The 15871-nt window shown below is 38.9% G+C and overlaps 1 protein-coding gene across 2 annotated transcripts in view; it reads right to left on the bottom strand.

Moving 5' to 3' along the window:
* Positions 1 to 3303: 3303 nt before the first annotated feature.
* The window catches only part of MTFR1 (mitochondrial fission regulator 1), a 51737-nt gene continuing 39169 nt past the window's right edge, over positions 3304 to 15871 (bottom strand). For both annotated transcript variants that reach the window (XM_039841765.1, XM_039841764.1), the window contains 4 exons: positions 7775 to 8007; positions 6003 to 6255; positions 5421 to 5589; positions 3304 to 4639 (listed from right to left, as the gene is read on the bottom strand). In XM_039841765.1, coding sequence (XP_039697699.1) covers positions 4571 to 4639; positions 5421 to 5589; positions 6003 to 6255; positions 7775 to 8007 — 724 coding nt within the window. In that variant the 3' untranslated portion in view covers positions 3304 to 4570. The remainder of the gene's footprint in view (positions 4640 to 5420; positions 5590 to 6002; positions 6256 to 7774; positions 8008 to 15871) is intronic.

The following is a 15871-nucleotide window of genomic DNA, read 5'->3' as shown; positions in this document are numbered from 1 at the left end:
TGAAACATGGTCTCTGTTCTCAACATGTTTGAGTGACAAAATGAAGTGAGAAAAGTATCTGTTCAATATGGCAGGTTTTCATATTGTGCAAAATGAATTCAAGGCGTCGAGGGGTTTTAGAACGGATGTTTTAGTTCATTAATTCTCTTCCGTATTGTTTGCTGTTTCCAGTGCTTCCTGATGCGTTCATCTCATTTATTGAGTTCTTCAGTTCCAGAATTTTTTTTTGTAGTTTTAATCTCTTTGATAAAGTGCTCCTTCTGTTAATTTTATTCTTGAGCTCATTGCATTGCCTGAGTGTTCTTGCATGTAATTAATTGAGTTTGTTCATGACTGAGATTTTGAACTCGTATCATTTAGATCAGTCTGTCATGAATTTGAGTTCGGTTTCTGGAGAATTGTCATTTTCTTTGTTACCTTGGTTGTCCATTGTGCTTGATGTGTTGTCTCTGTGCATGCGAAGTAGTGAGTTGGAGGTCTTTGTTTTCATAGCACCAGTAGATGGTGCTATAGACAAGTTTTTGTTCTCTTTCACCTGTGCTACTTGCACCCTCCGCAGTGGGGGGCTGTCCCTGCTATGCGTGTCGCCTGGGTCTTGGGGCACCACCTGGTGGAGGACGGGGCAGGTGGGGGGAGCCGGCTTCGCGAACCCACCACGCTGTCACCTGGTTTCCTGGTTAGGAGCTGGATGTGCATCTCTGCTGCTGCTCCTGGGCCCTGCGCCGTCCCCAGGGAAGGGAGACAGATTTTGGGGAGCCAGTGCTGCATCCGCCCCCCTTACCCCGACTGGGCCACAGTGTAGGGGCTGCACTCTGACTCCTCCGCCCCTGCCTACCACGTCAGCTGGGGCCGCGGCCTCAGTGCAGCATCTGCGGTCCCTGCCCTTCCCATCTTGCCTCCCTGCGCCTCCCAATACGCCCACCTTCAGCTGCATCACCCCCGGATCTCGCAGAGGAAGCTTTGTTGGGTGACAGACATCCCGCTAGTTGTTAATTGAAGATACAAAGGGGGTGTTCTCCACCATGATGCTGACTGTGTGAGATTCTCTGAGCATGAATTTGAAGTCTGTTGTTGAGCCATATCCTATAAAGAATCTGGAGGCCTCATGATAGACATCCAAGTTCCTTTATTTTAGCTAAAATTTATAAAAGTTACGTATATAAACTTTTGGAAGGAAAATATCTTCTTAAAGAGAGTCTAGCTGAACATTTGCAAGAAAACAGAACTGTTGAATTTCCATTTAAGAATCATCACAAGCTTGGGGGTCAGTCTTTTCTGTTATAGGGACTCATTCAGGTTAACTGGGGCCTTTATCACGAAGATTCGTGTTCATGACGATGGTGACAAACCTTGTGAGGGCTGTGGGGAAAGAACCTGGGGTCTCAGCTTCTTGCTGCATTTGCTTATTCCCCCCCCACCCTCTCCCACCCCACCTCAAAGCTACTCCTGTTCTTTCTCCCCTCTGCCTCAGAAAGGCAGTGCATGTAACCTAACGTTTTTAATAGCGCTGTCTTTACAGCTAGACAGACCTGGGTTTGGATCTTTTGTCATGTATTAGTTGTGGGTCCCTGGGCAAGTTACCTAATCTTGAGTGGCTTCCTAACCTGTAAAACGTCTGTTTCCTAAAAGTGAAATAATGTATTGACACGTATCAGTGTCAAATCTATCACCTAATTCGTTTCCTCATGATCTGTTTTGTCTAAACTGCTCAGGTTAGTTGTACCTATGACATCCTTATTTGATCTCCAGATAAGAACTGCCCCCTCTCTCTCTCTCCAGGTTTCTTATGCATATTCCTGGGGTAGGGTCTGATTGGACCAGCTTATCGGTCACCAACCTTCCGCACATTACTAGGTGCTCCGTCCTGCAGGAGGGAAGGCGGCGGGTCAGGAGCTGGGCGGTTTGCCTTATGAGTTGCGTTGAGGAGGATTTAGATAACCTGGTCCCCAAGGTACTTCTCTACCCTTGTTGCTAACCAGTATCACAGATGACTTCCTAACCACAGTCTAGTTCTCATCTTTTGTCCCTTTGGAAAAAAGCCTGACTGGCTAATGAATAGGAATGGCCACTGGGTAGCAGCAGACTTTTCACACCTCCAGTAAAAGTCCGGTTATGAAGAGTTTGGCCTTTCTCTGCAAGGGACTGCCCTGTAGTAGTCAGGCTGTTCGGGAGGCGCTGTTCTCATTCACCTTCCTGGGAATGTCTACGTGACCCTCACGTCCTTCTCTAATCTTATGGAAAGAGTTCTCTGTGACCTTTGGAAAAGGCTGGAGAATCTACCAGAGGAGGAAGGTTTGAGAAGCTCCAGCTGAGGAACATTAGGGCTTCTCGCCCCTAGGAAGTGGATTAAGCCGTGTCAGAAGGAAACATGAAAGATTCCTGGACTCTTATTTGGATATGCTGCTGCACTAGCACCAGTACAGAACGAGCCTGCTTATAAAGTTTACAAAGGGTAGCTGAGAAGAATGTTGACTCTAGTTTGAGAAGGGGAATGGACTTGGGAGTGGCCAAATGCTCCTCAGAAATACTGTGACAACAGAAATGATGATACTCTGTCTTAAAGCCAAGTGTCTTGTTCTCCCTGACAATCCCATAGCTGACTTTACTTGGTTAACTCCTGAAAGTTTAAACTTTTATCTGCTGGCTTCTAACCAGGGGGTAGATTATCAGAAAGATAGTTTTTGTAAAGTATTTGTTTTTGGTAGCTGTCACCTGTGTGATATTCTTCACCACTTAGCCTTAACAGAAACTGTTAATGCAGCAAGAGGACAGAAGAGCCTGTGACTGGGGAGACAGCCAGAACTAAAGACTAAGCCCTGCCATGCAGCCCCAAGCCTGTGTAGGTGTCAGGGACCAACCACGTACCCTGGGAGAGACCAGTCTGCTAGAAACTACAGTGAGCTCGTGTAAAATAATGTAAGTAATAACTTACTAGCACTCTAGTGTTCATAGAATGTTCAAAGTCTGTATTCCATTTAATCCTCGACGATCTGAGCTGAGTGGTGTCCCCATTTTAAAAACAGGTATGACTTTGCCAGGATCACATCCACAGACCATGTGTAACTACAAGTCCAGTGCTGACTCACACTATGTACGCATAGTGTATCCCTGGACTAGTGAGAATCATAGCAGACAGAACATTATATCAATTATATTTAAGCCTCAGCTATACAAAAAATGCAGAGGTTAACTGTTTTTAAGATATTTCGCTTCGGGGATTTGAGAACCAGAAACTGAGAAAAATGAAAAGCAAAGTAGTATTAAGCTACATGTGCAATATAAAAGAATCTACTTAAAGCAAACTTTTGACCATTAAACCTGTATGTTTATTTCAAATCAGTAATTAACTTCCTTATATTGGAGCACTCGCCAAAACTTAATACTGATACAAATATGAGTTTCTTTTATACCATATAAAACAATGAGAAACAATGTACATCAACAAAGCCACAGTTCAAATTTAAGATGAATGACCGAACCATGTAAATTAACTAATATTTGCTAATATCTAGAACATTGCACATATTTTCAATAACTTAAAAGTAAATGTCTGTCTACTATTCCCATCTCCCAATCCCCATGCCAGGAAATACAACTTTTTAAACTAGATTTAAATAACAAATCTAGCTATTTATTCATGGTAGAGGATTGTGGCATTAACTATAGCTGAGTTTAACAAATATAGAAAAATCATGGATTTATCAAGTATTTAAAAATGATCACTTATAAAAATTCAAATTCCTAGATAAGAAAGGCAGTTCTCCGCTCACTGATAACACCTAAGGTTGATGTTGCATAATTTAACTCGAGAATAGCATTCTGACCAGTGATGAACGGCTTGTAGGAAATTCACCGATTCAGTATTTCATTATAAAGCTACTACTTTGACCAATACTGAAAAATTTTTAAAACTTATTATCCCGATAATTTCCAGAAGTATCAACTTAGCAACAAGTCGTCTTTATGATGCCATTTATTAAAGTGAAAGATAAGGATACATTCTGGTTTTTACTTAAAAACAGATTTAATTCAATAATTTGTTTCCTCATTACTACATTTTCTTCCTCAGAACTGGCAGCACCGAGGTGAAAGTGTGGCTTTCATGGTCGCTGACTTTCCTTTGTAAACTCCATTGCAAAGAAAATGAGAGAATCAAAAGTTCTGTTCAAGGTAAGATTTCACTCCAACAAACTGTGATGCCAGCTCTTCATCACTGAATACTAAATGATCACAGAAAATGAACGATAACAGTACCCTGTTTTATATCCAAACATGCATCTAGAACACTTGTACAGGTAAACTAGTGTTATTAAAAACTCACATCTAGAACTGTCCCTTCTTCGTTCTGATTGGAATCCTAATTGTCCTGACTACACATTAAAAACATGTATGTTCTGGAAAACTTCAGAACTGACCTCATAAAAGCACAAATTTTAGAATAATTAGATTTAAAAGGAGACTAATGAATACTAAATTCAAGTATTTACTAAATAGTGTTGATTTCTACTAGCCAAACAGCTCTAACAAACCAACCGCTGAACCAGGATAGTCCTTCTTGGCTCCTTGTCTTTTAGGAACTTGAAACATTTTCAATTAAAGCCTTCATTTTTCCTGTAGACTTCAACATGTGAGGCCCAAACTAGAAAAGAAACAAAAAGTATAAAGGTAATGATTCATATAATAATAATAATAATAATGATGTGCCCCTCTACAATCGTGGATCAAAAGACTGGCATGTTCTATATGAAAAACCAAGGCGCCAGATAATATGAAAACTATAAGTGACAGGTTGTTATAAACATGACAGACACATCACCAGAATGAAAGGCAAAGAAGTAACCAAATTATTTCCTAAAAAACTACAATCATTAGCAAGACCCTAGCCTAGTCCACTTTTACTCCTCTAAGTAAAAGAACCCCAAAGCTTTTTTAATGTCTAAAAAGTTTCAAAGAAGCTAAAAATTTCTAAAATATCTGCCTCTGAATTACATATCTCCCATGACAGTAACCTGAATAGAAAGAATGTGTAAATTAAGGATAAGACCTTCCAGGAAATCTGCTCGGTCTCCACCTAAACCTGGCCCACACCCTGCGAGACCCAAGTGAAATTTCACCCTCTTCCGAAGACTTTCACAGGGTACCCCTAAGAGAAAAGTGATCGTTCCTTTAATTTCTGTGTCACAACCTATAAATCTGACTTTATTATGCTTAAATATAAAACACAGCATGGAAAATTTACCATTGCAGATATTAAGTAGTAAAACCAGGATTAACTTTTGCTTTCTCCTTTATTCTCTTCTGTAGAACATCCTTTTGAATCTGGCAGCGGATACAGCTGACACATCTTGTAAAATGTAGGTGCTCAGCAATGGCATGAAGCGCCACATGGTCCTGGGAGAGAGCTCTGCACTAATACTCACCAACACTGTTTCTGAGGCAGCCTCTGATGCAGACTTTGGAATTCCTTTTTCAGCTTCACCCTGGCTATCACTTCGATACCGGTAAGCAAATTTCTTTTTCAGAGCCTCTGCTATGAGGGCAGCAGGGTCAGTAGCATCCACTGGTTTGGGCTTTATAGCTTGTTCTGACCTTAGAGAAGTGAACAGAAACCAAGGACAGTTCAGTGTGCTGACAAGCACTTCCCTAGCATCACAGGTATCAACATAAACTGATAAACACTGATGGCAGCGAGATGGAAACCCCAGATTGAAGGCTCAGTAAGAGCAATGATTTCACCCTTTTTCGGGCAATTACGGTTCCATTCTCCACAAGGCTAGTGACCACCACCTAGCTTTACTGAATGACTGACAAGGAAGACTTCAAAAAGTGACCTGGAGCTGTTTATTTTGCCAATCTCTTAATTAACTATGTATAGGAGCCACTAGAGCCCATCTTTTTAAAATTAAAAACTCAAAATTAAAATAAAGTTCTCAAGAAGCCCAGTACTTTGTTTTACGACATTAAAAAATGAGGGACGTGAGAAAAGGTAAACGCATCCTCACCTCTTTACTGACCGAAGTTTTACACTGTTCATGTCTTTAAGGATCTCCAGCATATTTGGCATATCGGGGTTCTTTGGGCTATGCTTATCCAAAGTCTTTCCAGCATGGGTTTTTTTCTCTCTCCGCTCTCTGATCAGGTCAATAGCAGATGTGCTTTGGTGGACCGCTGGTGGAAGGGGTGGGGGCGGAGGGGGCGGAGGTGGAGGGACAGAGGGTGGTCCTGTGGTAACAGGTGTGGTAGGATCTAAATCACCTACAGAAATAAGGAAAAAATCATCTTTAATCCTGGTGGTAATAGGCAAATAAATTTAATTATGTTAAAGACTTATATGCCTGAAAACCTTATCCTTAAAAAGAATCTGTTATGTAAGCAGAAAGGAAGTTTCAGTTACTTGGTTAGGATCTAAATGCCTCAATCTCAGTTCACTGTATCATTTAATCCTAAACGCTCCAGATGGAAAAGTTCCATTTAACTTAACAGGAGTGTTTTTGTGATATCAAATGTTCAAGTCTGACTGTGGCACAGTTTGTAACTACTTTTAAATGAAATGTAAAGCAGTCTGTTGCATAAATACCTTCATTATATACAGTTTGATAATTTAGTACTATAATTTTTAAAAAACTATGATAAATTTGTGGTTCATTTAAAGTATATTTACATAAAATACTTCCTAAACATTAAAAGCCTGCATTTACTAGAATGTGTCTGGAAGAAAAAAAAAGTGGAAATTAAAGAGTTAAAGCAGTTATATGGACCTTAAAATTCATCTTTCTGCATAATTGGAAGTTAGAGTTTTTTAATTGGGTAAACTATATTGATTCGGGAGAACTCGATGCAAAAGTTTTTACTCAGGGATTTAGATTATAAACAGAACACCTACCATAAATCCCCAAATTATCACACTATTTACGGCACTTTTCCTAGTCTGCCAGGAGAGAAAGAGAAATGCAATTTAAAGTTAAAAGAAAAGGGCAAGGACTTTTGGTTTTTAAAGTTACACGCAAATTTCATTTAAGTAACACCAATTACCCAAGCATTTGGTGCCGAGTGCATTCGCCCTGTCTACCTTGGCCGGTGAGGTTTCCTCGTTGGGTTACGTTAAATTCCAGGAGCACAAGCTAAGTGGCTGAGAGTAATTTAGACAGAGTTGGCTAACACTGAGTCTAGCCCGGCCTCAAGAACAACACTAGGAAAAACAACTACTAGGATTTCAAGGCTATGGTTTCTTCTCCAAAGTGACAGTGCCACACAAAAGCAACAGTATTAGACCAGGAGTCAGAGGACCTGAATTGTTTCTACTGTGAGCAAGAGAAATGACTAATAAGCAGCCAGTATGTGCTAAATCTATTTTATGCCATTTCCTCCCACAATAATTCCATAACAAAGGTTATCCCCATTTTAGAGCAGGAGAGGGAGGTAGAAAGGACTTGCAAGTTAGGAAGCAGCACTCAGCCCTGCCCAGGCAGTTGTGAGATGACCTCATGTCTGATATTGGTGCCATTATCACAGACAACTAAGCTTCTCATAGTGTTTACCTGAGTAGCAATTCAACTGCAGGAATTTCAGTGTTCTCCAAATATATTCCCACTCTGATTGCATCAATTGTTCAAAACAAACCACTTAAACTTAACTAGTCCTGGACTATGCAGAGAGACTAACCCTTGGTTTTCTAACAACCCCAATGGTTCTTACTTGCTAATAAATTTTAAAATTAGTGACATTGTTCTGATTTCCAGTTTGCTTGGTTAAAACAAATGTAGGACTTACAGACCTGCAGTGAGATTGTGCTGCTCTTGCAGGGTCACAATTTTGGCAATCTGAGCTCTCAGAGCAGCAAGTTCATTTTCAAGAGCACAGATCTTCTGCAGTGCTTCCTCATTCGCCAGTGGTGTCTTCAGTTGAGGCTTTTCTGGAGATAGGTTTGGTAAGGAAAACTGCCTGCTTGGGGGCTTCTCAAAGAAAGGAAGTTCATCCTGAAGGGGCTGCCTTAAGCAGACCTCTGTCCTGCAAGGAAGAGAGATGGCTGGCTGTCACAGGCTTTGTAAAAAAAAAATATGAAAAATTATCAATTAATCAGAAAGTATCAGAACATAACATCTGAGAACCACTTTGCAGCCTGAATTTACATAAATCCCCTCCCATGAGTTTCAAAACAACAGAGCAGTTGTCAACCTAACACAGACATAGGCATGGGCTTCTGGTCGCCATCATTCTCTAGCTAATAATATGCACAAGCCAACACTACCAAAGGGGTGTCACAGATCGCAACAATGTTTTTGCTAATTCTGTTTTGTTTTGAACTCTTTTTAATGCTCTTAAAAATGGTTAACTAATTATTAGTTATATTAGACAACAAAATTAAATCAGTAATGCCTTAGCCCTTCCCCCCCAGGGTCTTGGCTTCTGCATGTCAATGAATAGAATACATCGGTCTACAAGACATATTTTAACAATACGGGCCAAATACAGAATCAAAAGGAGAAAAAAGAATCATTATAATTGAACCCATATAATAACTACATGATAACTAAGTAATCAGTTAAGGTGTAAAATTTTCTAATGTGCATTACCCCATAGCTCCAAATGGAAGTCTTTTGGAGTTAATAAAATTCAGATTTCTTTTAAACTGTCAATTTGTATTTTCTACAATGAGGTTTTCCTGGCCTCTAAGCCATTTTTCCTTCCAATTTATTGAAGTACAGTTGACAAAATACTGTACATATTTAAGGTGGTTTGATATACATATACATTTTGAAATCAGAAAATTAACATCTCCCAGCTTCCTTCAGTTTCATGTGGTCGTGTGACTAATTGTCAGGCTAACAAGATGCAGGCAGAATGTTGCAAGCCATCTAGGAAGACTTAGTTTAAAGGGAGATGACTCTACGAAAAAATCCTCTCATCTGTAGTCCCCACCCTTCTCTGACAGCCCAGTGATGACTGGAGTTTGAGAGTCACAGGGGACCAGAAGCTAACCTTGACATGGTAGCTGAGGATGGTAGAGTCTGGCTGGGTCCCTGAGGACACTGAAGCCACTGTCAGCTCCAGACTATCCACTTTGGATGTTTTTGAGAGAAAAACTCCCATCCTGTTTGAAGTCACCATTATTTTGGGCTTCTCTGTTACATGTAGTCCAACTTAATCCTGGTATATGACACTAACATTAAATTCCATTTTAGTTTTCTTTATCTGGGTGTTAGTATTTTATTTCTGCTTGAGAGCTGTGATAATTTGAATGGGAGAATTCTTGGACTCTTAGCTTTTGGTCTTATGCACTGAATTCTGGTGTTTTTCTTCATATCTAATTTTGTTTACACCCTGTTAATTGAACTACCATACACAGAAGTTCTTGTAAGTTTTTAACCTGTAACATTATCAAACAAAAATATGTTCTAGTTCTTACTCAGAAACCAACTTTAACATGTGGGATAGGGAAATGTGTTGGGCTTGCAAAGCTTTAACTGCCACTTCCTTATCCCCACAAGGAGAAGGAACAGGTGGTGAAATGTCTTAAAAAGTACATGAAGATTAAACAAAGGTAAAAACATCTATAAGGAACAGTACCAATGCTTTGATTAACTATATTATGTTCTCTGAAAGTTTCTTTTACATAAATCAGAACATAGAGATTAGATGCATGTGCTCTAATCAACCTGCAATAAAGAAAGTAATTTTAAGATATTAAAATCTTGAAAAAAATCACAGTGGCTCTTTGTTGATGCAACAGGCTAAATTCTGATTTCTATCTACCTTTCACAGGTAGGTCAAATTTTGTTAAACAGCTCTGCAATATTCATGAAGTTATATTACAAGTAGACAGAAATCATTCTATTTATGAAGTTTTGGGATACTTAATTATATCAGTATGTCAAATATTCTTATTTAATGCTTCTTCAACTATATTCTTGGTAACTTGATTTTTAACAAAATACGATTTTTTAAAAGTTATTTCTTGAGAGACCTAGGGGAACTGCAGGTAGGTAGGATAGTGGTAGTGATAGAATTCTAGTCTCATGAACAATCTGGGTAAAATAGAGAAATCTCAAATAAATGTAGAATTAAAGTATCAACTTGTTCAAAAGAATAGTGGAAGAAAACAGAAGAGCAGTAAACTGAATTTAGAAGAAGAGAGCACTCAGAAGCAGTATTCTCAGGACAGAGGATGGACATGGCTGCCACCCACGGGCATCCGGTGATGGACAGAACTGTGCAGACAGGAGAGAAACAAAGAACCAGAGGATAAAGATTGATTTCTACTCCCACCATCTTCCACTTCACATACCCAAAGAACGTATATATTCACACCTGGGGGTAGAAGTGAGGGTGATGGTTTGTTTTCATATTATGTATGAGTGTAGCCATGTCATGAAGTCTGTATTATATAATAGCAAATAAAGTAAAATTTTGGATACTAAAATCTTTAGTGCTACTGAACAAAAATTATTATAATACTGTTTCTATTCAAGACTTGAGAGTCATTTTAGTAGAGAGTGTTTCCCTACCTAAAATTCTCCTAGATATCACAGGAACCAAAAGCATTAAATGCTTTGCTTGTAAGTTTGTTTTTAAATGTTATCATTCAAGTAATATAATCTTCAAACCCTACAAATATTTTCTCTAACAAGACAATTTAGATTAAGATAGCAACTGTAAGGCATGTTTGAACAGCTTAGTTTCTTTAAACTATAAGCCAAAATAAATTGTAACAGAAAATTCATGAATATTGAACAGCAACTACAATGTTTAAAAACAAACAAACAAACAAAACAACCTAAGCTGCTACATCTCCCTGTAACTTCTACAGGTGAATTTCATCCTTTTGTTTTTCCACCTACTAAAAATTAAGGACAAAGCACTCACTAATATTGAATACCTGTATGCCTGGGTAAGAGAAAAAAAAGCTTAGGGCCTTTAGCAAAATAATTTAAGCAACAGTGTCAGATCACCTGTACTTTATGTTTATACTATTTTTATAATTTTGATTATGTAGATTCTGCATTTCTCTATGTGAAATACTACTGATGGTTACAAGTTCAAACAAAGTAATTATAGGAAACGTGTAAGTTTAAATGTGGCTTTTTAGAAGCTGAAAAAGGAAAGTAATCCTTAAATGATCATGTCTTCTCAAAGAGACATCTACAGGAGATCGAGAACCAAAAACGGAAATAGGAATTGCTCTGTAATAGTCTTCCTTGTGTAAGGAAAAAGTTTAGATTTTATGAAAATTCTCACATGCTCCTTGCTTTAAAAATACACACCATTCTCTTTCCCCACAGACATCTGTTTTCTAAAACAGTCAACAAATAATTCATTCTCAGAACCAATCTGTTTTCCCATTCTTCAGAATAGAGGGCTATTAAGAACTAGAATATAGAGGCAGAATTAATCCAAATTAAGAAATGCTCTTCAGATTTTGTGTATAATTCAGAGAAATTTTAAACAAAAACAAATATACATATAAAAAAAAAATCAAGTATGGATGCCCCCAAAGCAGAAGACAAACAGCCAAATGGCTCCAGAGTGCCTTATGGCAGAAGGGTAGAGAATTACTTAGAAAGGTATAAAAATACACCACATTGTCAATAGGATAACAGTTAGTTGCTTGAAAACATGAAGTTGGTAGAAAGTTAACTAATAATCTTCAAAGTGAGCAAGTAGCTGGATGAAGACAACTGGACTGGAAAAATTATTTTGACTGAAAGAAGTAATTCATTAAAAGATAGTGAGTTGGCAGGGCTTTTGTGAGGCTACAGACCTAGACAACTAGTGGGATTGATCGCATTAGCTGTTCTAGGCTCTGTTCAACTTCAGTCTCGTATTTTAAAAGCCAGATCTTCCTAAAAATGATACTTAATAGAAATGACATTTCTCCCTTGAATGCAGTATTTTATTGATATATGTTATCAGTTAATGTCAAGTGTCAAATAATTAAGATTAAAATAGGAACAAATAACACCTGCTGTTTGCTGTGAGGAACAAACTCTCGGCTCTGATCCACTGAGTCTCCTGGTCTACACTCACACCTATAAAGCAGTGGCAAGCCAGCCTGCTTGCTTGCCTGCTGAGTCATTTCCTTTGGAGTATAGTTACTGTCATGCTTTATGAGGTTGGGGTTCTTCCCCAACACTCCTTAAAAAATAGTACTTTCCATTTTACACTTAATATTTAAACCTGAAAAATTAAAAGTTGGACATTTTTAGTCAAAGCCCTCGGTCTCACTTTAGTCACTATCTTTATATTACAGATTTTTGTAAATATCCTCATTTTAGCAATTAAATTACAAACATTCTGGTGCAAGAAAAAGAGATATGTGAAATACTTCAATCCTATGAGCCTATAAGCTTTTATTTAATAGACTCAGATATGTATATGGCACTCAGAATTAAGAACTAGATGCAATTAGAAATTAGTATATTAATATAGAATGACCAAACCAGAGTTCAACTTGAAATATTTCAATATTCCATAAGTAATGTGCTTCTAATCCAAGTTACTCGAATACATGATGACAATGTCTGTGTTGTCTACTAGAAGCCAGAGATTACAGTCTTTAATTTCATCATAGTTCCTTCATGCAAGTATCATGCTGTGTATATATCCAAAGATGACATTCTCCTTAGGCTTCCTTTATGAAAGAGACTCTTCAAGATTATCAGTTATACTGATTATGTCAAAGAATCTCAATGCTCCTTATAAGAATGAGATTTCTTCCCAATTCTGAGGCCATTCTGTTAATTCAAAGGGAAATGAAAATGTGTATAGAAAAGAAATGAGGCCTTACTGTGCATGCCATTTTGCTAAGAGTTTTTCATGTTATCTTTAAAAATTCTCCATTTAAAAATTCTCCATTCAAGGTAGGTATTACTACTTCCACATTAGAGATGAAAAAAGTTCAGGGCATTTGAGAAAATCATTTGAACAATTAACCAATTATGAGGGACTCATATGTATGTTATTTTTCCAGAAACATAATACTGTGACATTAATATCTAAGTGACAGATAAAAGACTCAAACTGCCTGGTAAGAGTACTATTCTATAATTGTCAAAGTACAATTCCATCAACTTATCCTTGCTTCCACTTTGTCCCACTGTTTAAAATATTATGGTAACCTTGCTCTACCTCTTCACACTGTACGATGTACTGTTTTTCTGGTATGTGAAACTGATAAAGTAGAGCTTCCTCAAAGCTCCCTCCCATGGAATACGGTGAGACTTATATATCATCCTATTTACTGGGTACCAGGAAACATAAACATGGAGAACACCCTTCCCAGCCAACTAGGTTTATGTACACTTACATTTTGTCACAATCAATGCAAAAGCGATATGACACCACACTTGTAAAAGTCTGCCCAATTTTTTCTAGTTGCCTGGGCCACCAATGTCCCTAACTTTGGAACTCTGGGGGCACTTCACTACCTGTCAACACCCTCCTCTAGAGCATCACTCATTTCCAAATGGGTCTCCTCTGTTTCCTTCTTTTCATGTCCAGATTATCTTTGCCTAGTGTACTTCTAGGCACTTTTTCAAAGACCCTTTAACCAATTATTTTCAACATCACACATACAATTCAGAGCCATTATGCCAACTCAATTATTCTGTAATCACAATCCCCATAATGAATACTCCAGTATGTCACATCCAGTGCAAACATGACATCTGTGTTAAAAAAAAACAAAACAACCTTCAAAGACTTCTTTTTCCAGATGTATTCTGGAAAATGGAGCAGATGTACTCTTCCCTAGTCTTCCTGCTAACTAAAAACACTGGACATTACATATAAAACAAATAAATGTAAGAAGATTGAAAGGTGGAAAGGAGACGGACTGGCTGGGACTTTAGGATCCAAAAAATAAAAAAATAAATAACAGGAGTGAGCTCCTTGAGTTTTTCTTTTGCCTCATATATCCCAAACTGGGTTCAGGAGTCCCTGGTAAGCCAAAAATACCAGTGTATGCAGAAGGAAAAAGCCCCAACAAAAAGCCTGTTCTCTCAGCTAAAGGACCAAGAAAGGGCAGTCTCCCAAGACAGACAGCATAAAAAAGTAAGCGCTCTACTTCAGCCAGACAACACAGAAAACATTGTGGCCCCATGTCCCCCATGCAGCAAAGGTGAACTCTCACTCCTGCCAGGCTGTAATGAGGTGCCTCAAACCCTGCAAGATGGTGTCAGAGAAGGCAGGGAGCAGGACTTAACAAGGCACTTCACTTCCCTGTGCTATCAGTGGATACAATGTGGGGAGCGTGGGATTCCAGTCCGAGGAGTAACAAGGCACCTTCCCTGCTCGCTGGGACACTCACAGGAGGCTTAAGGGGAGCCAGATCATTAATAAGGAGTACTCACCCTTGGCCATGAACAGAGGGCCCTTGAGAAACCTGGACTTCTGCTTCCACCTGGCAGTAACAAGGTAGCACTCCCTCTTCCCCTACCAGAGTGCTATCGGAGAAAGCCAGCTAACAGAAAAGGGTTAAATAAGATCTAGGTTTCATTCAAAAATCACTCCTACCAAGAACCAGAAAGAACACAAACTAGGACCTCTGGTCAAGATGGCAGAATGAGTAAACTCTTGAGATAGCCTCCTCCCACAATCACATCAAAATTACAACACACCCACAATTGAGAACTACCTGAAGACTAGCTGAACATAATTCCTTTAAGGCTATAAAGAAAAAGCCATGTCAAGACAAGTAGGAGAGGAGACGCAGACAGGTCAGGGCCCATACTCATGGTGTGGCGATTAAGAACTGGGAGGGATATCTTGGCTGCAAACATCCCTTGTGAGGAGCGAGTGGTCCCAACCTCTGATGCTAGTGCCAGGAAGATGAGTCTCTGTAACACCTGGCTATGAAACCAGCAGGGACTGCATCACTGAGAGAGAAATGGCTACGGGAGATCAAGACACAATGCTCTTAATGGGCTGGCGCAATTCTCTCCAGGACTGAAGTGCTGGCAGGCACCAGTCAGTCTGGTGAAAAAGGGTGTCAAATCTCCAGTAACATGGATAACATTGGTCGTCCAGCCCTGGTGATTCCCAAGGACCCCACCCCACCCAAAACGCTATACTGCTTCTTCCAGCCACTCCTCCACAGAAGTGGCCTGGCTGGACTCATGCTGCACATATTTACTCAAAGGACCACAAACCCCACACCAGAAAAATACACTAGAGGGAATCAACAGCAGATTAGAAGAAGCAGAGTATCGAATCAGTGATCTGAAAGACAAGGTAGCAGAAAACACGATTGGGACAGAAAAAAGAAAAAAAAAAGGAATAGTTTAAGGGACCTCTGGGACAACAAGTGTTAGTAACATTCACATTTTAGGGGTCTCTAAAGGAGAGAAAAGGACTGGAAACCTATTTGAGAAATAATGACCGAAACTTCCCTAACTTGGCAAAGGAAATGGACATACAAGTCCAGAAGTGTAGAGTCCCAAACAAGATGAACCAAGAGAGGCCCATGCCAAGAACACATTATAATTAAAATAGCAAGTTAAACACAAAGAAAGAATCTTAAAAGTAGCAACAGAAAAGTAGATACATACAAGGGAGCTCTCATAAGCCTATATGCTGATTTTTCAACAGAAGCACTGCAGGGTAGAAGAGAATGGCACAAAATATTCAAAGTGATGAAAAAATCTTCAACTAAGATTCCTCTACCCAGCAAGGCTGTCATTTAGAATTGGGAGATATTTTCCAAGACAAGAAAAAGCTAAAGAGTTCATCACCACTAAACCAGTACTACAAGAAATGTTAAAGGGAATTCTTTGAGAAAAGATAAAAAATATGAATAAGAAAATATAGGAAAGAAAAAAACTCACTGACAAAGGTGAACACTGAGTAAAAGCAGTGGATCAACCAATTATAAAGC

This window comes from Pteropus medius, unplaced genomic scaffold (genome assembly GCF_902729225.1).
Source record: "Pteropus medius unplaced genomic scaffold, Ma_sr-lr_union100, whole genome shotgun sequence".
Taxonomy (NCBI): Eukaryota; Metazoa; Chordata; class Mammalia; order Chiroptera; family Pteropodidae; genus Pteropus; species Pteropus medius.
The sequence above is the reverse complement of the archived record's forward strand: the minus strand, read 5'-3'. Positions and strand labels throughout refer to the sequence as shown.